The following is a 23,655-nucleotide window of genomic DNA, read 5'->3' on the forward strand; positions in this document are numbered from 1 at the left end:
TTCCAGGACTCCATCCTGATGTTTAGATGGAATCTCATTTCTTCTGACTTGAAGCCATGTGTTCGAGTCCTACCCTCCAGAGCTGCAGAAAACAAGCTGGCTCCATCTTCCAGGGTGAGGCTCCATCTCACCCTGAAGCAAAGTTCTTAAACCAAGGTACTATTTCTGGGTTAGCGGAGTCTGTAACCTGAAGCGTCTGTAACCCGAGGTACCACTGTACTATGAATTTCCTTGATCTGGACACTAGATTTCTGTTGATGCAGAATAGCATCAGTGTGGGGGGGTTGGGGGGGGGTTTGTTGCCGCATCACACTGTCAACTCATGTTCAGCTTGTGTACTACAGTGGTACCTCGGGTTACAGATGCTTCAGGTTACAGACACTTCAGGTTACAGACTCCGCTAACCCAGAAATAGTACCTCGGGTTAAGAATTTTGCTTCCGGATGAGAACAGAAATTGTGCTCCGGCGGCAGCGGGAGGCCCCATTAGCTAAAGTGGTACTTCAGGTTAAGAACAGTTTCAGGTTAAGAACGGACCTCCGGAACGAATTAAGTTCTTAACCCGAGTTACCACTGTACTAAGACCCCATGGTCCTTTTCACATGTTCTGCTAGTAAGGCGGACGTCCCCAATGTTATATTTGTTAAGTTCAGAACTTGACATTTGTCCCTCTGGAAATTCAATTTTGTTAGTTTGGGCAAAGTTCTCCAATCCTCTAAGGTCACCTTGAATCCCGATTCTGTCTTCTGCAGCATTAGCTACCCTTCCCACTTTGATGACCTTTAGATAGGTTGCTCGCCACGAATTAAAACTCCAATTTGTGGGTTCCTGTTCAGCCCGGGGACCTGGTTCTGCTCCAGATGTTTTGCACTCAGGCAAGCCCTTGCAAAGGGCAGCACCATTAGGCGCCGCTACCAAGAGGTGCAAATCCTCCATCTCCCCATGCCTGCAGTAGGTATCTCATGGGGCTAACCCAGGCTCTGGATCTCTGGCTCAGAGATTAGCAGCCAGATGTTAATGGTTTGCCAACTGGCCCCTGTGCCCCTCCCCTCACACCCTTCTGCCCTGCAGGATCTCCATCTCCAGGCTGAGATTCCATCATCAGCATGATAAAGACATGAATGGGTTCCAAATCTTCCTCCTCCTTTAGGCCAACAAGCTGTTTATCCTGCTGGTCAGTTGACCAACCCCTTCAGGCTCTCCCAGGCGGAGGCAGCAGCAGCAGCAGCAATGTCTGCCACCTCCAGTCCACACCAAAATCCTGACAATGGCACCCTGGATCAGGACCCCACCCTGGGCAAGGAAGCTCTGGGGTCTGCTGAGGAGCCTGGTGGCAGGCAGGGCGAGGGTCCGGCCAAGGAGGGGGGCAGAAAGGCGAAGAGGAAGAAGAAAAACTACCACCGTCACCCCAAGCCCCCCTACACCTATTTGGCAATGATTGCATTGGCCATCCAGACCTCTCCAAGCCGGAAGCTCAAATTGTCCCAGGTAAGATGATCAGAGGGGTGGGGGGCTCAGGTGGGTGTCCCTACCAAAGGATATTGTGGAGTTGGGAAAGGTGCAGAAAAGGGCCACCAAAATGAGGGAGCGGATGGAGCAACTCTCCTATGAAATAAGGAGACTTTAGAGAAAAAGCTATTATTATTATTATTATTATTATTATTATTATTATTATTTATTGCTTGTATCCAGCTCGTCTGACTGGGTTGCCCCAGCCACTCTGGGCAGCTTCCAGTAGAATTCACAGGATACATCCAACTGTAAAAGCTGCCTTCAGATGTGTAGGGAGGTTCCTAAAATTGGTTCTCTCTTTGAGGCGACGCGATAGATGTTTGTAAAATTGCGCATGGGAGAAGAGGCTAGGGAAATGTCGTTCTCCTCTCATAACTGTAGCAGCATCCCAGGAAGCTGAATGCTGGGAGATTCAGAACAGGTAAAAGGAAGTCCTTCAGGCAGCGCAGAGTTGAACTGTGGGAAGCAGAGATGGCCACCAACTTGTATGGATTTTAAAGAGAATTGGATAAATTCATGGGCTACTAGCCAGAATGGCTGGGCTTTGCCACCACAGCTGGAGGCAGTTACTGGAAGTTTCAAGAAAGGAGAGAGAAGGCATTTGTGCTCAGATCCCGTTTGTTGTTTTCCCACGATGGGCATCAGGTTGGCTGCTGTGAGAACAGGATTCTGGAATAGATCAATAATGTATTATGGTCAAATGGGAAATTTTTACTGCTCAGGACTTAATGGCATTCACTTCCATTACGAATTCAGCGGCCCTAGGATTAATATCCTTTGCCTTGTGCAATGTGTTCGAGCCCAGAAAACCTTAGGATTTTGTCTTGACCTTTTTTAGGTTTGGAGCATTCCTGAACTTACTTGCAGGGATACTTGTCCCGATTTCTGTGATGCTGGAAAAGCTGGGCCTGATCCTTGTATTCTTCTGGGGTGGAGCCTCACAATTCAACTGGAGTTTAATTCGTCCCTCAAAGGCTGCAGCTCTTTCCAAATCATGGGAACTTAGTTTCCACTATGATCATTCAGGATGGCGGGATTTATTTGAAATTCTGACATCCCTAGGCTTGTGCAGAGAACGGGCTCCCTTGCCTTGCAACCATCAGCCATCAATTTGATTTTAAGTAATTTTTATAATGAATGTTTTTAGAATGTTGCACTATTTTATTGTTGTTAGCTGCCCTGAGCCCGGCTTCGGCTGGGGAGGGCGGGATAGAAATACATCATTATTATTATTATTATTATTATTATTATTATTATTATTATTATTATTTCCTGGGTCTCTTGCAGGACAGTAAAAGCAAGGCAGCTTTTTTTGGTACATTGTATGTTTTTATGGGAGTGCCTCCCTCTCTTCCAGGGCTTCATTCTGCTCCAAGTAATCAGGTTTGCTCTCTATTTACCCATCAGAGGTTGTCTTACCCCATAGGCTCCCATTCAACCCCTTCGATCCAAAATAACACCCTCCCCACATTTGCAGAAATTCAATCTTTCAGTGTGGTGGCACCTGTACACTTTGAAACTCCCTGCCTCTTGATATTCACTGTCAGCGCCCGCCCGATGGGAACATTTTTCTTCAGACCAGCCTAGCTAGATATTTAGAATTGAAGATTTGGAAGGGGCTTTATAATCATCTAGTCCAACCCACTGCGATGAGAGATTTAATCCTGTTTTTCATCTATTTTAACTTTTCAGAAGATTGTTGTCAAATTTCCTTACTGGTGCTTTGAGGGGTTTTGGTTTTGGTTTTTCTGCAATCAAGCGGTGTATACATTTTAGGAAATAAAATAAATATTCTAGACCATCCTGGGGTCAGGCTAGGGCTAGGATTTCAAAGACCAGGGCTCTTATCTGCCTAAGGACTGCTCCTTCCCAAACCAGTTAGCAAAATGCCTTGCTCCAAGCCTTTATTATCTCTGAAACTGAAGGGAATATTTACTTCCAGGTACCCATTTCTCCCCCCAGCTGTGCTAAGCTGCTTCAGCAAGATAAAAAGGCCCTCTGGGAAGAATCTCCTCTTCCCACCCCCCCTTCCAACAGCCATCCTCACCAAAAACCCCTTGATAGTATTTTTAGAGGGGGGAAGATGTTTGGTTTTTGTTCAATTCAGGGTGGAGGAAACTAAAGAGGGAGTAAAATAATTCAGGGTTTAATAAAAAAGTAATATTATTTCTTTATTTATACATACATACATCAGCATCCAAGGATCACAGGGTGGTTTACAATATAAAAACAGAAAAATACAAAACCTGGTAACAAACAAGATCAATACCCGCCTCCCCCAGTTTAAGAGACCATAGTATAATTAGCCAGGGTGGTATTTATTCATTCATAATTCTAATTTCGATTATATGGAGAACTTGGGGCAGAAAAAAGTGTTATATCTATTATTAGACGTCTTCAGGCTAGACCCATTGAAATGAATGACCCTGAGTGATTTAGTTCCATTAATTTGAGTGGGTCTACTCTTAAGAAGAATTTCTCCCTCTCCCAGAAGCCTACAATTTGTGGTTCTTCCTGCAGCAGATTTTGGACGAAGGGGTGTATATACTTTTCCCACTCGGTGCAGGGTTAATCTATGGAACTCCCTGCCACTAGATGTCGATGCTGCTGGCTGAGAGTCCTTTGAAGGCGATGAGGGTGGGCGTTATGCCTCTGAATTACAGCCACTGTTTGCTCTAGTTTGGAGGAGCGACGGCCATCCTTGGGGGAGCAAGGGGTTCATTTGTGCAATATAAGATATTGATATAAGATATAATATATTGCGACTGAAAAGGGGCTGCATACAAGGGTGGAGGGTGAAGTTTAGAAATTGGAAATGCAGTGGTGGTGCAATGGTTAGAGCGCTGGACTAGGAAGTGGGAGACCTGGATCAGTGGTGGAGCTGGGGGCGGCCGCGATGGCACCCCACCAGGATCGTGTTCCTCCGCCAGTGACCAGGGTTCGAATCCCCTTCCCTTGGCCGTGAAGCTCACTGGATGTGGCCTCAAAGTCCAGTTGCTCCTTCTTAGCTGAGCCTACCTCACAGGGCTGTTGTGCAGATTGCACGAGGAGGGAGAGAACCACGTGGCCACCTTGAGGCCCTTAGCGGAAAGGTGGGCTCAAACGCAATAAAAAAGTGCATGTGAAAGGCACTCTGTGCATTCTCAGAGGCCCTCGACCCATGCGGTCGGGCTTGGCCATTGCTATTGGGAGTCAAGGACTGCCTCTTGGCAACTCTTTGTGGAAAGTCCCTCTGGAAATTGATCCTGGCTCTTGCTTATAGTCTTAGGGGTCAGCAAACTTTTTCAGCGGGGGGCCGGTCCACTGTCCCTCAGACCTTGTGGGGGGACAGACTATATTTTGAAAAAAAATAATGAACGAATTCCTGTGCCCCACAAATAACCCAGAGATGCATTTTAAAGAAAAGCACACATTCTACTCATGTAAAAACATGCTCATTCCTGGACTGTCCGCGGGCCGGATTGAGAAGGCGATTGGGCCGGATCCATAGCTGTCAACGTTTTCCTTTTTTTAAAGGAAATTCCCTTATTCCGAATAGGATTCCTCGCAAGAAATTAACTCTTTCAGCTTCTGCCTTCTGGAAGAAGGTCCAGGGTTATAAAGACCAGGACTAGCCACCTGAGAAACAGTTTCTAAGCAAATGCAATTCTGGTTCTAAACGCAGCATAATCTTTAGTATATTGCATTTTAAAATGGGGTTTCAGAGTTTTTAGGGGGTTTTGAATGTTTTGTGTAGATTTCCAATTTCATTGTTCTGTATGGGACAATGACAATAAAGATATCGTATCATATATATCGTATATCATAAGAAAAGGGAAAATTGACCACTATGGCCGGATCCGGCCCCTGGGCCTTAGTTTGCCTACCCCTGGTCTTCAGAGTTAGGAGAATTGGGGGGGGGGTTCATTGAGTGGGGAGGCTTAGGGTCTGGATGGGCGAAGGATAATAAAGGGTAATCGAAGGATAATAAAGGGTAATCGTAGCCACTGACACAGAAGCCTGTTATCTCCCCAGGCATCTGTCAGCTGAGGAGGCTCATTCCTCCTACTGTATGTAGTGTAAATATCTTCCCCACATCATCCATGGGTCAGAGATCAGTCAAGCCAGATGGGGATTAGTGACAGCAGGGTGCAAATTGCTTTGGTGGAGGGGAGAGGAATGTTGCAGTGGAATAAGGCAGCATCACTCGAACATCACTGATCTGGGTCAGGCTGCACCCTGTTGTTGTTGTTGTTGAGTCATTTAGTTGTGTCCAACTCTTTGTGACCCCCTGGACCAGAGCACGCCAGGCCCTCCTGTCTTCCACTGCCTCCCGCAGTTTGGTCAGACTCATGTTGGTCTCTTCGAGAACACTGTCCCACCATCTCGTCCTCCGTCGTCCCCTTCTCCTTGTGCCCTCTATCTTTCCCAGCATCAGGGTCTTTCCCAGGGAGTCTTCTCTTCTCCTGAGGTGGCCAAAGTCTTGGAGCCTCAGCTTCAGGATCTGTCCTTCCAGTGAGCACTCAGGGCTGATTTCCTTCAGAATGGAGAGGTTGGCTCTTCTTGCAGTCCATGGGACTCTCAATAGTCTCCTCCAGCACCAGAATTCAAAAGCATCCGTTCTTCGGCAATCAGCTTTCTTTATGGTCCAGCTCTCACTTCCATACATCCCTACTGGGAAACCATAAGTCCCACTCAACTTAGCGCAGACATCACAAGAGTAAAATCCAAACTTCAGGAGGAAAGAATCTTAATCAATACAGTGGTACCTTGGTTCTCAAACGCCTTGGTTCTCAAACGCCGAAAACCCGGAAGTAAGTGTTCCGGTTTTCAAACGTTTTTTTGGAACCTGAACTTCCAATACATTTGTTGGCTATTGGCGCCTGCACCAATTAGAACCTGCACCTTGGTTTTCAAACATTTCAAAAGTCAAAGGGACTTCCGGAACTGATTTTGTTTTTGCTATTTATTTTGCATTTTTGTTTTTGAGGCTTTTTCGGTTCATTTGGTTTTGTGACTGTGTGGATGATGATTTTTATCATCTACAATTATGTCTTGTTTATTTTATAGTACAGCACATTGATTATTGCTTTCGTTTTATGGATCAATGGTCTTGTTAGATAGTAAAATTCATGTTAAATGGCTGTTTTAGGGGTTGTTTTTAAAACGGGTTTGGAACGGATTTTTTCGGTTTTGCATTACTTTCTATCGGAAAGCAGTGTGTCTTGGTTTTGGAACGGACTTCTGGAAGGGATTAAGTTTGAGAACCAAGGTACCACTGTAAATAAAATCATATAATTTTCTTAAGTCAATTAAATAATAATAATCATAGAGTTGTAAAGGAGCCTGAGAAGACGTTTTTCAAGGCTCTGGATGATGTACTGTGCATTCCAAACTCTTTCCATTTCATTTTATTTTTTTTGTAAAAACAAAAAAACCCCACATATTTTTATACCAAAGTCCGAAATCCTGCGGGAGGCAGTGGAGGACAGAGGTGCCTGGCGTTCTCTGGTCCATGGGGTCACGAAGAGTCGGACACGACTAAACGACTAAACAACAACAACAACACCAAAATCCTGCAAGGTTTTCCATTTGGGGGCAACTGGGGTTCTGGCAGCCACCAACATCCATGCCAAGCATTCCTGAGAGCTGAAACCTTTCAGCTGATCGCCCCTGAGTACGTTGGGTAAAGCTAGAATGGGATTCACGAGGATTTGGGTGGCTTCTGGAAAAAACCCTTGTCCAGAATTTGAATCCCTGTGCGCTGTCCCACCCTAGCTGGAAAAGGGTGCCTCTTTTTCCGCAGCCCCTCCAACAGTTTGATTAGGCTGAATTCAAATTGAAAGCCAGGCGGAATAGCTCTGTCTTACAGGCCCTGCGGAAGGAGGTTAAATCCTGCAGGGCCCTGGTCTCATGGGACAGAGCGTTCCACCAGGTCAGAGCCATCACTGAGAAGGCCCTGGCCCTGGGGGAGGATGGTCTGACTTCCTTAGGAATATCTTAACTATGAGTATTCATGGACCTTAAGGTCCTCTGCGGGGCAGACCAGGAGAGGCAGTCATGTAAACACGAGGGCCCTAAGCCACAAGAGCGATGCTCGAAACAGGGTGGTGGTGTCGGGCTCCCTAATTTGGGAGTCGATTGTGAGGCCTTTCAGATCCAGCCTCTCTCCACCTGGGGGTCCCCAGATGTTGTTGAACTACAACTCCCATCCCCCTAGCTAGCAAGGCCAGAGCTCAGGGATGATGGGAGTTGTAGTCCAACAGCATCTGGGGACCCACAGCTTGAGAACGGCAAGCCGTTACAATTCATGGCCATGCAGACCTGGGGTCTCAGTCGGGATGGGGGAAAGTTTATTTTCTGCCCCTTTCTATGCAGAAAAACACACCCAACTGAACTCATTAAAGGGGTGGATGGCACTGAAGGCAGTCTTCTCTGTTGACATTTTTGGATCATCCAGGTTTTCCCATACAGGAGGAGTTGGGTCAATGTCTTACCTGATTCAAGGTGCCAGTTACAGATAGGTAGCCGTGTTGGTCTGCCATAGTCAAAACAAAACAAAATTCCTTCCAGTAGCACCTTAAAGACCAACTAAGTCAGTTCTTGGTATGAGCTTTCGTGTCAGTTCTTGGTATGAGCTTTCGTGTGCATGCACACTTCTTCAGATACATCTGAAGAAGTGTGCATGCACACGAAAGCTCATACCAAAAACTGACTTAGTTGGTCTTTAAGGTGCTACTGGAAGGAATTTTTGTTTTGTTTTGACTGATTCAAGGTGGTTTCAAAAGCTCCCTCCCTTGGACAGCTGGAAGAGAGGCTACGAAGTACAGCTTCTCTTGTTTACAATTTGATGACCAATATAAATGATAAATAGGGCTAATTTAGCCAGCTAGCCCTGGGGATCATCTAATGTTTATTGGATGGATTTCCTCTTAAATTGATTTTTGAATTCTGAATTTATTGTTATTCACGTTTTATGCTGTATTTTATGCTGGTTTTTGTTGCATTAATTGTGTTTTAAATTTGTTGTTAGCCACCCTGAGCCCGGTTTTCTGAACCGGGAAGGGCAGGGTATAAATAATAATAATAATAATAATAATAATAATAATAATAATAATAATAAATAAATAAATAAATAAATTTTCTTAAATATGAATCATAGTAGAGTTGGAAGGGGTACCCCCTACGGTCATCTAGTCCAACCCCCTCCAGTGCAGGATCTGGTACAGGCCTGAAGTTGACAGAGTGCTGAAGATGCTGAAGGAAACTTGGTGGTTTCTCAGCTTCATTTGGTGTTGGCTGGAAATGGAGAGTCTATGCTAAAATTCACCCATTGTTGGCATCTCACCCCTGGGGAACTCGACTCCATGAGTCTCTCCCTTTGCAGTTGCAGAGGCTGCCCAGAAGGGGGCATCCTGTTCCATCTCTGGTGGGGAATGCAATTAAGCCAGAGGTTTTCATCCTTTTTGAGTCCATGGCTCCCTTGACCAACTACAGTCATACCTTGGGTTACAGCTGCTTCAGGTTGTGTTTTTTTTGGGTTACGGACCGCCGAAACCTGGAAGTACTGGCAGTGGCATAGCGTGGGTTGTCAGCACCCGGGGCAAGGCAAGTAATTTGCGCCCCTAACCTGCCGCCGCTGCCAGCTTCTTCTTGCTGCTGCCTGGTCTGGTCTGGTGTGGTTCTCTCCCGCGCTCAGCGCTGCTCTGGGCGGCCGCTGCACTGTCCCTCCCCCAGATAGTCCCTCACTCTCTCTCCGCACCGCACGCCTGGCACCCACCCCCTCCACAGTGGGCGACGACCCGGCAGCTTGGATCGGATTCGCACAGCCAGCACTGCAGTGAGAGAGAGTGAGTGAGCCAGGTAGGGGCAGAGAGCTGCGAGTGCGAGCGCCCCCCCCAGATGTTGCGCCCGGTGCGGCCGGCACCCCCTGCACCCCCCACGCTATGCCACTGAGTACCGGAATGGGTTACTTCCAGGTTTCGGTGGTTGCACATGCGCAGAAGTGCTAAATCGTGCTTTGTGCATGCACAGAAGTGCCGAATCGCAACCCACGCATGTGCAGCTGCGGGTTGCGAACGTGCATCCCGCATGGATCACGCTTGCAACCTGAGCGTCCACTGTACATTATTTCTGTGGCACCCCTGGGGGGCATAAGCATCCAGTTAGGTCACCCTTTGCTTGCAGAGTCGGCAGCCCCTCACCCTTTTCCATACCTGCCCCCCCCCCCCGTGGTTCTTCTCCTCTTCCCTCTCCTTGGGAGTCCTTTGAGCAGCCGCTGCTGCCACCCCTGGTCTCTAAGCTGCTCCCCCCCCCAAAAAAAAATGGAGGGGGGGTTCCTCACGCTGCCCCACAGGGCATAGGATGCCCCCAGCATTAGTGGCCCAACGGAGACTGGCCAAAGGTGAAAGCGAGGCCAGCACCTTACCTTGGGATCCAGCAATGGCAGGATCAGGGCTGCAAATAATAATAATAATAATAATAATAATAATAATAATAATAATAATACAGTAATAATAATAAATTTCTATCCCGCTCTCCCCAGCTGAAGCCAGGCTCAGAGAGGCTAACAAAAATAAAAGTAACACAGTTTACATAAACTCACAATCAATTAACTGAAATACAATGGTACCTCTGGATACAAACGGGATCCATTCCGGAGCCTCGTTCGCATCCTGAAGCGAACGCAAACTGCGTCTGCACAGGTCGTGATTCGCCGCTTCCGCACATGCGTGTGGTGTCATTTTGAGTGCATGTGCGAGCGGCAAAACCCAGAAGTAACACATTCTGTTACTTCTGGGTCACCGCAGAACGTAACCCGAAAGCGCTCAACCTGAAGCAACTTCAACCCGAGGTATGACTGTACATTCTAAAATCAATTCATTCTAAAATCAATTCAGAGTCAAATTAATGGCAACCATTGGGCTAGAGTTCTGTGAGGATGACCAAAGGAGGGGGTCAGACTGTGCCTTGGCCAAAGGCCTGGTGGAACAGCTCCATCTTGCAGGCCCTGCAGAAAGATGTCAAGTCCCGCAGGGCCCTAGTCTATTGGGACAGAGCGTTCCACCAGATCGGGGCCACGTCCAAATAAGCCCTGGCTCTGGTTGAGGCCAGCCTAACCTCCCTGTGGCCCGGGACCTCCAAGTTTTTGTTTGAAGACCCTAAGGTCCTCCATGGGACATACCAGGAGAGGCGGTCCCGTAGGGATGAGGGTCCTAGGCTGTATAGGGCTTTAAAGGTTAAAACCAGCACCTTGAACCTGATCCTGTACTCCACCAGGAGCCGGTGCAGCTGGTATAGCACCGGGTGAATGTGATCCCATGGCTGTGCAAGTCTTTGGGAGACATTAGAAGAGGGAGGGAAGGGAAGGAAAGAGGGACAGAGGACACCCCTGACCATCATTCAAGGCACCCCAGGGTGCCACTGCACCATAAAGGTAAAGGTAAAGGGACCCCTGACCATTAGGTCCAGTTGTGACCGACTCTGGGGTTGCGGTGCTCATCTCACTTTATTGGCCGAGGGAGCCGGCGTACAGCTTCCGGGTCATATGATGAGCATGACTAAGCCGCTTCTGGCGAACCAGAGCATTGCACGGAAATGCTGTTTACCTTCCTGCCAGAGTGGTACCTAGTTATCTACTTGCACTTCGTGCTTTTGAACTGCTAGGTTGGCAGGAGCAGGGACTGAGCAACGGGAGCTCACCCCGTCGCGGGGATTCGAACCACCGACCTTCCGATCGGCAAGTCCTAGGTTCTGTGGTTTAGACCACAGCGCCACCCGTGTCCCTCCACAGCACCATAGCTGCCAACTTTTCCTTTTTTAAAAGGGAAATTCCCTTATTCTGAATAGGATTCCTCCCAAGAAAAGGGAAAAGTTGACAGCTCTGCACAGCGCACTGGTTGAAAACCTCTGACTTAGGTTATCCAGCCCTTTGCAATGCAAGAATCTTTTGCCCGGTGTGGGATTTGAACCCACAGCCATGATATTAAGAGTCTCAGGCTCTAGTAACTGAGCTGTCCCACAGCTTAAAACTGACAGCACTACAGCAACACACAACACTGCTCTGTCTTCAGCATCTTGCCCTCAGGTGGGAGCTCACCTGTTCTATTCAAAAGGTTGCTTTGCACAAAGCAAAGGCAGGATGCAAATCCTCCGAGCAGGATATGTCTATTTAACTGTCATTAAAAGGGCTATCTATGGTGGGGCAGGGAGAATTCTCCAGGTCATCCCTTTCAAGAAACCCTTTATTAGTTCATCTTCCTCTTTCCTGATAACTTCTAGGCTGGTTCATACTGAAAGATCTCTCTAGAGAACCAATTACAGATAGGTAGCCGTGTTGGTCTGCCATAGTCAAAACAAAATAAAAAAATTCCTTCCAGTAGCACCTTAAAGACCAACTAAGTCAGTTCTTGGTATGAGCTTTTGTGTGCATGCACACTTCTTCAGATACACTGAAACAGAAGTCACCAGACCCTTCTATATAGTGAGAAGGTGGGGAGGGGTATTACTCAGAAGGGTGGTGGGAATGGGTGGTTGGCAGATAGCTGTGATGAGCCTGTTGACGATTCTTAACGACTGCAATAGGTCTTACAGGGAGAAGCAAGGGGTGAGAAGGTGAAAAATGGCTTTGTCATGTATAATGAGATAAGAATCCAAGGTCTTTGTTCAGGCCAGGTTTCTCCATGGTTTTAAGTTTGGTGATAAGTTGTAATTCAGCAGCTAGAGAACCAAATGCAACAAAGTACACTACAAGGATAACATAAATATGAATAAAATGCAGTGTAAGCCAATATTATAAATACAATCATTGCAACTCATTAATACTACATTAATTCAAATGAATTATTGCCGTAAATATGTGATCTATAGTTTTTTCTTCATGAAGTTGATAAACAAGGTCGTATTGCTTTTTCCAGCCATCCCATAACTGAATGTGCTCTGTAACCCTTGACATTTCTGCAATATTCCAGCCATGTTTTCACTGTTAATGTCATGCTAACATTCCCCTTTGTGGCAATTGAAATTTCTGTAGATGCTGAGAGCTTCATACTAGCTCATAAATATATATTTTTCTCACTACATCATTCAGATAACTTGATAAAATCACTTGAGAGTGCAGAGGTTTTGTAACCTAATATTAGATCGAATGCATGGTTATAATGCATAGTTAACCTTTTTTCCAGAACAAGTTAATTGAGAAATTAGAAATCTGCTGTATTAGAAGAATTAGAATTTTATTATTACGGTCACAGACCAGTTCCAGCTCACTTACAATATCAGGAAAATCATAAAACACAACAGGAATACATTGAATTGCAGTTGGATATAACAGAGACAATTCAGATATAGCTGCAGTTAAAAATATATGAAATATGAAATGAGTATACCTCTAACCCTGATCCATGCTGCATTCTAGATCACCTGTCTAGAGTCAAATACTGCATACTTAATATGTAACATTTTATAATATTTAATAACAATTTCCCCTTATCCTTTGGCTGATGGTTTTGACCCAGGCTTTTTGCAAATATAAAATGCTGTATCTGGGCCAGCCATTTCCCCCCGCAGGAATCAATTTATTTATTTGGTTTATTTCCCACCTTTGCTCCAAGGAGCTCAAAGCAGCCGATCTTAGCCTCTTATCACAACAACCCTGCGAGGCGGGTAAGGCTTGGCGATGGTGGCCAGCGCAAGGTCACCCGGTCATCTGCAGAGCTCCGGTCATTCCAGCAGATGGCGCTGCCGGCCAGATTCTGGCCTCCTCCCCTCCAGAAGGATATTGCAGAACACTAGAATCCAGAGTCGTTCTCCCCAAGAGTTGTATTGCCTGAGATTCTTTTCTTTTCTTTTTTATATAATATTTTTTATTAATTTTAACATATAAATTATAAAATGTACCACAAAGCTGATCACTTATACAATCTTTTTGGACTTCCATCAGCCCCTCTGATGATCCACCGTTTTAACCACTTCTTATGCATTTCTAAACTTTAGATTGCCTTTACATCTCTTAACAAATTATCTTCCCGCTGATCCATTTTTACAATACTTCTAATAATACTCCTCACAAAATTTCTTGCAACCCTACAAACGTCTGTTCTTCACAATTACTTTTCAAATAGTCTGTAAATTTACTCCAGTCTTCCGTGAATTTCTGGTCTCGCCAGTTTTGAATCCTTCCTGTTAGTTTATCTAATTCTGCATAGTCCATTAACTTCATCCTCCATTCTTCAATCGTCGGTAACTCTTCTTGCTTCCATTTTTGGGCCAGTAATATTCTTGCTGCTGTTATTGCATATAAAAAGAGCTTGCATTCCTTTCTATTTATATCACTCCCCACAATGCCCAATAGAAATGCTTCTGGTTTCTTTATGAATGTATATTTCAACATTTTTTTCAACTGATTATATATCATCTCCCAGTATTGCCTGCATTTCTAGGGGCCACTGTCCAGGATCGGTGCCCACTGACCAGCAAGGAATCCTTTCACATTTGCTTCCTGCTCTTTTCAGATCATCCAAGAGATCAGCACCCTCTTCCCCTTCTTCAAGGAAGGCTATCAGGGATGGAAGGACTCGATCCGCCACAACCTGTCTTCCAACGACTGTTTCTACAAGGTGAGGTGGGGGCGCAAGGGGGGGAGGGTTTGGGTCTGAAGGGGACCCTGCGCTTCAAGAGGGGCCAGAATCAGACAGCATAATTGCAGAGCTTAAGCTTATTCTTATTCTTATTATTATTCTTATTAATTTTCCCCAGCCACTCTTAGCGGCTCCCAACAGAACACCAAGATCCATGAATAACCATAGTTTAGAGGTCCTGAGCCCTAAGGAAGTCAGACTATCCTCCCCCAGGGCCAGGGCCTTCTCAATGGTGGCTCCGACCTGGTGGAACGCTCTGTCCCATGAGACCAGGGCCCTTCAGGATTTAACCTCCTTCTGCAGGACCTGTAAGACAGAACTAATCCGCCTGGCCTTTAATTTGAATTTAGGCTGATCTTTTATTTCCCTTTCCTTCCCTCCCCTTTTATGAAGATCACCCGCTCTGGGATCCCGCAGCTAATTCTCCCTTGGTCTCCTCGCTGGCCCAAGTAGGACTAATTCTGCCAGCTAGCCCTGGAGATTATCGAATGCTTATTTCCCCTAAATTGATTTTTAAATTTTATTGTTGTTCATGTTTTTATATTGTATTTTATGCTGCTTTTATAATTAAAAGTGTTTTAAATTTGTTGTTAGCTGCCCTGAGCCCGGTTTTTGAACCGGGAAGGGCAGGGTATAAATAAATTATTATTATTATTATTATTATTATTATTATTATTATTATTATTATTATCAATAATAAAAAAGCACCTCATCCCTCCCTCCCGTCTCCCGCAGGTGCTGAAGGACCCCTCCAAGCCCAAAGCCAAGGGGAATTTCTGGACCGTGGATGTAAACCGCATTCCCCCGGAGGCCCTAAAATTGCAAAACACCCCCATCTCCCGCCAGGAAGAGCGGGCGTTTGCCGCCGACCTGGCCCCCTATGTGTACCACGGCTGGCCACTCAACGGTAGACCCCCGGCCCCCCAGAACATGCCCACCCCAGAGGACGCAAGGACATTCCCGGCCGGCGAAGGAGCCCCCCAAAACAGTCCCGTCAGCATCGACACCCTGCTCAGCGACTTCCAGGACGTGGGTCTGAGCGGGAAGCCCAGGGCAGCCCCCGAGCTGCCCCACAGCCCCTCTGCCACCCTAGACGCTTGGGGCTCCGTCCCCATTTACCAGGTCTGCACAGGGCCCCCGGTTCTGCCCTGGCGGCCCCCCAACCGCCTGCCGGCCCTCCGTTCCTTCTCCTCCTCCAGCAGCCTCTCCTCCCTGGGGTCCCTGTCTCCCGACGGAAGGCAAGCCGGGTGGCCGAGGCCCAAGAAGGGGCACGCGCCCCACAGCTTGGCCAAGCGCCCCCGGGTCCTCCAGGACCCCGAGAGCAGCAGCTCGGACTCCGACGATGCCCCGCGGGCCGGAGGGCCACATCTGCAGCAGCTGCCCACCTCGTACACCAAGTGCGTGGCCCCCAACGTGGTGGCTCCCCCCAGCTACCCGCCTCCGTTTTCCGCCTTTGCCGCTGTCCCGGGCCTGCCGATTTACAGCCCCCTGCCCTTCGCAAGCCCCCCTGGGTACTGGGAGCTGCTGCCCAGGCCCCCTGCCGCCCTGGCCCATCCCTCGGGGCTCTCGCTTGACCTGGACCAAGCCATGCCGCCCAACAAGACTGTCTTCGACGCCTGGATGACCCAGCCAGCCGACATCGTGTTCCCAGTTGCCAGCGTGGCGGGGCCTTTTCTGCGGAGCACGGTGGTGGCCCCCTACCAGCCTGGCCAGCAGCCAGGAGAAGCGCTGCTGTCCCCAGACCACTTGCCTCTCTGAAAAGAAAGTTGGACGCATCATGGCTTAATCTCTCCAACACCCGGGATTCGCAACTGCAAATGTTCCAGATCTCAGCGGAGAAATCGAAACAGAAATCCCAGTCTCCCTCCATTAGGCGCCATCATGCCCAGCTCTCTTTGGTTCGCCATTCCTGGACAGCCGTAGTCCGTGCACTGGGAACCTCGAGGCTGGACAATGCGCTCTCCATAGGGCTGCCCTTGGACCCGGTTCATAAGCCGCGGTCCGATTGCTGACGGGAGCTTCCAGCGAAAACATTGAACTCCCTTGCTAAAGGAGCTCCACTGGTTGCTCATTTGCTGCTCAGCCAGGTTCAAGGTCCTTGTCTTGATTTACAAAGCCCTCAACAACTTTGGTCCCAGGCGGGCCAGCCAGCACCAGAGAGCGCAGAGTCGGGGATGATCTCTGAAGCTTCTGCCCCCTTCCGACCTCTCTTCAACGGTTTTGGGCCCCCTTCGATGGGCAACGTGCAGGCTATGACGCCCCCAGGTGCCCAAGGCTCCCAGAGCACAGACACAGACTTGCTTTCCGTCATTGAGGAGACGGGCAGGGAGATTCAATCTGCCTATGCAGGCAGCAAGTGTGCTATGGAGAGGCTGACGTGAGGAATTACCGTATTTTTCACTCCATAGGGCGCACCGGACCATAGGGCGCACCTAGTTTTTTTGGGGGGGGGAAGGGGAAAAAAATTTCCCCCCCAAGCCCCAAAGAGCAAAGAAGCCAAGACAGCGAGCGGGATCCATCCTGCTGGCTGTCTTGGCTTCCTCTTTAGCCACGCGCAACCTCTCCAGCCGCGAGAGGTTGCGTGCGGCTTCATTTTCAGCCTCGGGGCTGGGGCAGGGGAAACCCGAGCTTCCCCTGATCCCAATCCCAAAACAGGTCCAGAAGAGGCGGCGAGATTGCGTGCAACCTCGCCGTCACTCCCGGAGCTTGCGGGGCTGGGGGCGGGGGAAGCCCAAGCTTCCCCTGACCCCAGCCCCCAGAACAGACTGCTATCTGCAAGCCTTCGGAGCCCGGCAGGAACTCCCACGGGCTCCAAAGGCTTGCGGATAGCTGCCTGGAGAGCGAGAGGGGTGGGTGCGCATCGACCCCTCTTGCTCTCTAGGCTTCAGCGAAAGCCTGCATTCACCCCATAGGATGGACACACTTTTCCCCTTCATTTATGGAGGGGGGGAAGTGCGTCCTATAGGGCGAAAAATACGGTATTCATGCCCGGGTGCTGGTTAGAGAGTGTCTGGCAGAGACAGAGTGCAATGCCCAAACGTAACAGTCGCTTCCTCCTGGCACTGCCCCAGGAGGACCCTGGCACTTTCTGGCCAATCAACATTTTGGAATCTGGAGATCTCCCCCACCCTCACCCCTTCAAATCTTTCCACCAATCAGTGTCTCAAGTCCTAGGACTGTGATCACCTCCAAAGACCTTTACGCCAATTGGCGCCTAATAATCGGAAGCTTCTACTGCATCACAGAACTTTCCCATCAACTGGCACTCCAGGAGTAGATGTGGAAAAGAGCTTGTAAGTTGGGGGGGGACAACGTTGGTCCCGGGGGTTGGGCTAGATGACCCTTGGGTCCCTTATGATTCTGCAATTCTACCTCGGGGATCGCCTGAACCCTTCTATCCCAAACCGCTGAGATCATCCGCAAGAGCGTTGCTGGCCACCTCCTGAGTTGGTGAGGATCATCAGACCCCAACAAGAAACCAAACCTTCAGTGTCATCGGCCCAGCTAGCCCTGTAGAACTCCCTGCCACTAGATTCAGCAGGCTCCTTCCACTTCAAACTGAACTTTTTCTGTGCCGTCAGGCCCTTAAGGAAACATATTTGCATAATAGTAAGGTGATGGTCTCTGGTTTAAATTTTTTAAGTTTCAATTTTTAAATAAAATGTATATTGTTGTAAACTGGTCTTTTTTAAAAAAGATATAGCAGGATGTAAATATTTTTATAAATAAAGACAAATTCACTCCGCAGCAAACTATGGTGTTGTGGTGGAATATACAGGATGACAGATGAGGCCATAGGGCTGACGTTATGGGAGATCTCTGTCCTGCCTTTGGGAATACCATTCCCCGCAGAGTCCTCACCTTGCAATGATAAGCTTCAGGAAAATGGGTGCATATATGTTCAAAGCTTTGCTACCGGGTTGTGGGGTGGGAATGGGGACTGCACAGTTTGCTTCACTTCGACAGGAGGGAAAGGGATATTTCGAAAGCTGCGAACCGTGGGCAGGGGAGAGAAAGAGAAGGATGGGCAAATATTTGAATTTTTTTTGTGCCAGGTGTCACCGCAAGACATCTCTCCTCATCCCGTGAAGTGCGAAGAGGTAGCCAGAGCCAACATTTTTGCATCTCAGCTTCTTCCTTTTTTTGGCTGTTGAGGAATTGCTGACATAGAGGGGCTCGGTCCCTGCTCCTGCCCACCTAGCAGTTCAGAAGCACACCAGTGCAAGTAGATAAATAGGTACTGCTCCGGCAGGAAGGTAAACGGCGTTTCCGTGCACTGCTCTGGTTCACCAGAAGTGGCTTCGTCATGCTGGCCACATGATCCGGAAGCTGTACGCCGGCTCCCTCGGCCAATAAAGTGAGATGAGCGCCCCAACCCCAGAGTCTGTCACAACTGCACCTAATGGTCAGGGGTCCCTTTACCTTTACCTTAAGAGATTCAAACGAATCTGCAAACTAGCTTCCAAGCTATATTGAGGGGAATCTGCTCTGCTACATCACTTCCTAGCGTGAGTGAAGGAAGGATAAGACTTATTTAATAGATCCTTTCCTACTATGCTTAACATTCCTTAGGGGAGACATGGAAGAGGATGCACGATGGTAGTTTACATGCAACTACAGCGGGTGGCGCTGTGGGTTAAACCACAGACCCCAGGGCTTGCCAATCAGAAGGTTGGAGGTTTGAATCCTCACGACGGGGTGAGCTCCCGTTGCTCAGTCCCTGCTCCTGCCCACCTAGGAGTTTGAAAGCACGTCAAAGTGCAAGTAGATAAATAGGTACCACTCTGGCGGGAAGGTAAACGGCGTTTCCGTGCGCTGCTCTGGTTCGCCAGAAGCAGCTTAGTCCTGCTGGCCACATGACCCGGAAGCTGTACGCCGGCTCCCTCGGCCAATAAAGTGAGATGAGCACCGCAACCCCAGAGTCATCCACGACTGGACCTAATGGTCAGGGGTCCCTTTACCTTTACCTTTAAATACTTAGCACAGGGGTCAGCAAATTTCTTCAGGGAGCTGGTCCACTGTCCCTCAGACCTTGTGGGGGATTGGACTATATTTGGCGGCGGGGGGGGGGGATGAATTCCTATGCCCCACAAATTAACCAGAGTTGCATTTTAAATAAAAGGGACACATTCTACTCATGTGAAAACACACTGATTTCTGGATCCGGCCCCTGGGCCTCAGTTTGCCTAGCCGTGCCTTAGCATATTCTCTTTGGCGATCCCTCGTAGCCGAGTAAGATTGTCTTCCATAAACACGGCTTTAACATTGAGTCCATAAGTGACTGCGGAGGCCAGTTCTGGATCCACACATCCTTCCACAGTGGGGACATTGGTTTCCAGGTGGGAGTTGATCACGGTGTGGATTTGCCAAGCGTGCCTTCCTCTCAGCACGTTTCTCCCTTGCGTCCTGAGTTCGAGTATCTTCAAAGCCCATGACACCTTTGGCAAAGGCTGTTCTTCAACTGGAGCGCTCGCAGGCCAGTGTTTTCCAATTGTTGGTATTTATACTACATTTTTAAATATTTGCCTTGAGAGAGTCTTTAAACCTCTTTTGTTGACCACCAGCATTACGCTTTCCATTTTTAAGCTTGGAATAGAGTAGTTGCTTTGGAAGACAATCATCAGGCATCTGCACAGCATGACCAGTCCAACAAAGTTGATGTTTGAAGAATCATTGCTATTGGTAACCTTTGATAGCTTCATTCTCCTCCAGGAGTTTGTCTCACCCGCTTTTGATCAGAACAAACTCCTGGAGGGGGAGCACAGCTATTACAAGGAACCCTGAAATCTATCTTAATATGCCTCTGAATGTCAGCTTCCGGCAATTTTAGGAGGGGAGAAAGCCCTTGCACTCAGGTCTTGGTCCCAAGTGGTACATACTACTCCCTTGGAGGTTTTTAAGCAGATTTTGGGTGCCTTAGCTGGGATTCCTGCATTGCTTTTGGGAGACATCTGAAGGCAGCCCTGTTTAGGGAAGCTTTTAATGTTTGATGCATTACTGTATTTTAATATTGTGTTGGAAGCCGTCCAGAGTGGCTGGGGAAGCCCAGCCAGATGGGCAGGGTATTATTATTTATTATTATTATTATTATTATTATTATTATTATTATTATTATTTATTGCAGGGGTTGGACTGGATGACCCCTGGGGTCCCCTCCAACTGCACAATGCCATGAATCAATGGTTGGCCACTGAGAGAAAAGGATTCTGGTATAGATTCTGCTGGGTACTAGGATCAGCCTCTCCACCTGAGGGCTGGGGAAGTGGTCAGTGTGAGACTCCGTTTTTTAAAATGGATCCCGGGAGGATATGGGAGGTTACCGACCAGTTAGCTTAACATCTGTTCCAGGACAACCCATTAAAGCCCCTGTGAATTCTCTGTTAAAGCAGTCTGCAGGTGAAACTCGGAAAAGTTCATTTATTTCAATAATTCAACTGAATATGCATCCATGCCACGCCGCATTGAGGCAGTAATTGATGCAAAAGGGGCCCAAACCAAGTACTGAGTACATATGCATGCTTCTGCTTCTCAGAGGTCCAATATTGCTCTATTTGCAATCCTTGTTTTGCTGATTTCATTTAATATTCGAATTTTCTGAGATTGTTAATTTGGGGTTTTCATCAGCTGTACGCCCTGATCATCACAATTATAACAAATAAAGGCTTGGCATATCTCGCTTTTGCGGGACGCAGGTGGCGCTGTGGGTTAAAGCCTCAGCGCCTAGGACTTGCCGATCGAAAGGTCGGCGGTTCGAATCCCTGCGGTGGGGTGCGCTCCCGCTGCTCGGTCCCAGCGCCTGCCAACCTAGCAGTTCGAAAGCACCTCCAGGTGCAAGTAGATAAATAGGGACCGCTTACCAGCGGGAAGGTAAACGGCGTTTCCGTGTGCGGCTCTGGCTCGCCAGAGCAGCGATGTCACGCTGGCCACGTGACCCGGAAGTGTCTCCGGACAGCGCTGGCCCCTGGCCTCTTAAGTGAGATGGGCGCACAACCCCAGAGTCTGTCAAGACTGGCCCGTACGGGCAGGGGTACCTTTACCTTTACCTTTATATCTCGCTTTGCAGGTCATGAGTCATATATTCTCATATATTAGTTTCACCTTTTAAGTGGAATTACTTACATAAATGAACTTTTCCGCGATATTCTAATTTTCCGAGTTTCACCTGTAGGTTGTTGGTCTTCGCTGCATGCACAAAACTCCCAGAGAACATCCTATAGTTTCTTTGTGAAATGAGTCTTTGTCAGAGGGCGGCCCACAACAATTAAAGAGTTCCTCATTTCTGCAGCTGCAGGCCATTACTGCAGAGATGGGAACCCTCTGGGCTGCGGGCCTGATTTGGTCCAGCTGAACAACTGATTGCATTAAGAGATGCCCATTTACACCACAAAGAACTCATAACCCACCTACTTTCAGCAGCCAGAAACACCATAACCAGACCCTGGAGAGACCTATCAGGAGTAAGCATGGACCAATGGTACCAGATAGTATGGGAAACAGCCCTACTAGAAAAATTAAACAATAAACTGAAACTGACACGGGGACAAACAGAAGAAGACACCTTCACCCCGGTATGGCTCCCCTTTATCACATACACAGCGCAACAGGATAATGACAAATATCCACCAACAGCATACAAATCAATATGGCTAACCTGATCCAAAACACCCACCCACCCCACTCGCACACGAAAACAAAGACCACCCCAGCCAACCACAATTGAACAGCCACACCCTAAGTCAACCCCAACCTCTCTCACCACCAAAGGAACACAAGTGAACAACACAAGCACGCTGACACCAAACTCTACATACATTAAGCATAATAGAAACACCGCTACCACCCCCCTTTCTTTTTTTTTTTCTTCTCCCCCCTAATGCCTCAACAAATGAAACGGATTTGTAAAAATGTTACATGGGGAAAAAAATACGAGGCATTACACTTACACTGCAAAACAAGAAAACCCTTAATAATTTTTTTTTTTAAAAAAAGAGAGAGATCCTGAAGGAAGATTTTTATCTTGGAGAACAAATGGATGCTATCACTTCAGCTCCAATTCTTTACTCTTTTGCAAAAAGAAGGAAGGTTTGGGTGGGAATTGCAAAAACCAAATTGGTTCATGGGCTCTTCCTCTTTAGCTCCTGGTTATGTCCATCATCTTTCAAATTTGTTTACACACCTTTTTAACCTTGTTATGGAGAATCTTTTTTGTAAACCTGTGTTCCTAAACCACTCAGAGAGCTTTTTAAAAACACCAACAGCCAGGCAGTATATAAATTTTGTTAAATCCATAAAATAAACGGGGAGGAATCCTGAATCTCTCCCTGAACACCCCCCCATAAGGTTTCAGTTCCACTGCAACCTTTTCTCCATAGGTGAGTCATTTTATCCCCTTGATAATTTTTGGTGGCCCTTTCCTAAACATTTTCCAACTCCACAACATCCTTTTTGTGTGAGGGGACCAAACTACGCCGTATTCCAAACGCAGCAACGCCACAGATTTGCATAACATCATTGTGAGACCAGCAATTCTATTTCTGATCCCTTTCCTAGGTTCTTTTTTCATGGCCGACACACCCTGGGGAGACATATTCGTGGAGCTATAACCCCCCCAAGGTCTTGTTCCCGGTCCGTCACACCGCTAGTTCAGACCCCATGAGCACATATGTGAAATTAAGATGGTGGAAATTCAATGTTTGTTTTTCTTTTTAGTGTTTATATTATTAATTTGTAAAGTTTGGATTTGGTTTTCTGGGTTTTTTGTCTGCTTGTTTTTGTGTTTTGTGTATTGTTTTTGTTTTTGCTGTCGTTGTGTAGAGAATACTAATAAAATTAATAATTTAAAAGAAAAGAAATTAAGATGGTCCCTTGAGACAGAAATAAACAAACTTTAGAAGCAGCCTTTCCCCAAAGGATCCTGCGCCTTGCGGCATAAATATGATGCGTCTCAATCTGTTTCCCCAGGGTTTTGCTCTTCTGTGGTCCTGTAAAGACAAACCTCTTTATCAGCAATAAACCTGCGCTTAAAGGTCTGTAGGGAGGGACCTGATTCCAAGCAGAGGCTGTTCCTCACTTATCGGCTTAAATGAATGATATCTTGCTGTCTCTGATAGCTCAGATATCTGATAACTCAGCTCCTTAACAGAAATCAGCAAACCAGATCCATGGCCATTGCCGGATTTACATACTATATAAGCTAAACAAGATATAGATTAGGGCTCCACTCTCCTGGGGGCCCCCAAAAAAATAATCAAAGAAAAAAAAACCTGGATGTACATTTCCAAAATACAAGATAAAAAACAAATAAAATAAAACCGACATACAGCAAGAGTGTTTTGTGTTGTGTAGGCTCCTGTGATGTAAGTCATGGGCCCCACCTGCTAGCTGATTTTATAATGAATTGTTTTTAGAATGCTGTATTATTTTACTGTTGTTAGCCGCTCTGAGCCCTGCTTCGGCTGGGGAGGGCAGGATATAAATAAAAAATTATTATTATTATTATTATTATTATTATTATTATTATTATCATC

The 23,655-nt window shown here is 47.3% G+C and overlaps 2 protein-coding genes across 2 annotated transcripts in view; one reads left to right on the top strand and one right to left on the bottom strand.

Moving 5' to 3' along the window:
• LOC310849215 (flap endonuclease 1-like) overlaps positions 1–23,655 on the bottom strand; it is a 200,919-nt gene that overhangs the window by 80,354 nt on the left and 96,910 nt on the right. The window lies entirely within an intron of this gene.
• On the top strand, positions 1,230–15,886 carry FOXH1 (forkhead box H1; the record flags this gene model as incomplete). The annotated part of the gene is made up of 3 exons (XM_083749537.1): positions 1,230–1,487; positions 14,003–14,107; positions 14,864–15,886. The coding sequence occupies 3 exons, from the start codon at positions 1,230–1,232 to the stop codon at positions 15,884–15,886; spliced, it is 1,386 nt and encodes a 461-aa protein (XP_083605663.1).

This window comes from Podarcis gaigeae, assembly GCF_964106915.1.
Source record: "Podarcis gaigeae genome assembly, chromosome: 7".
Taxonomy (NCBI): Eukaryota; Metazoa; Chordata; class Lepidosauria; order Squamata; family Lacertidae; genus Podarcis; species Podarcis gaigeae.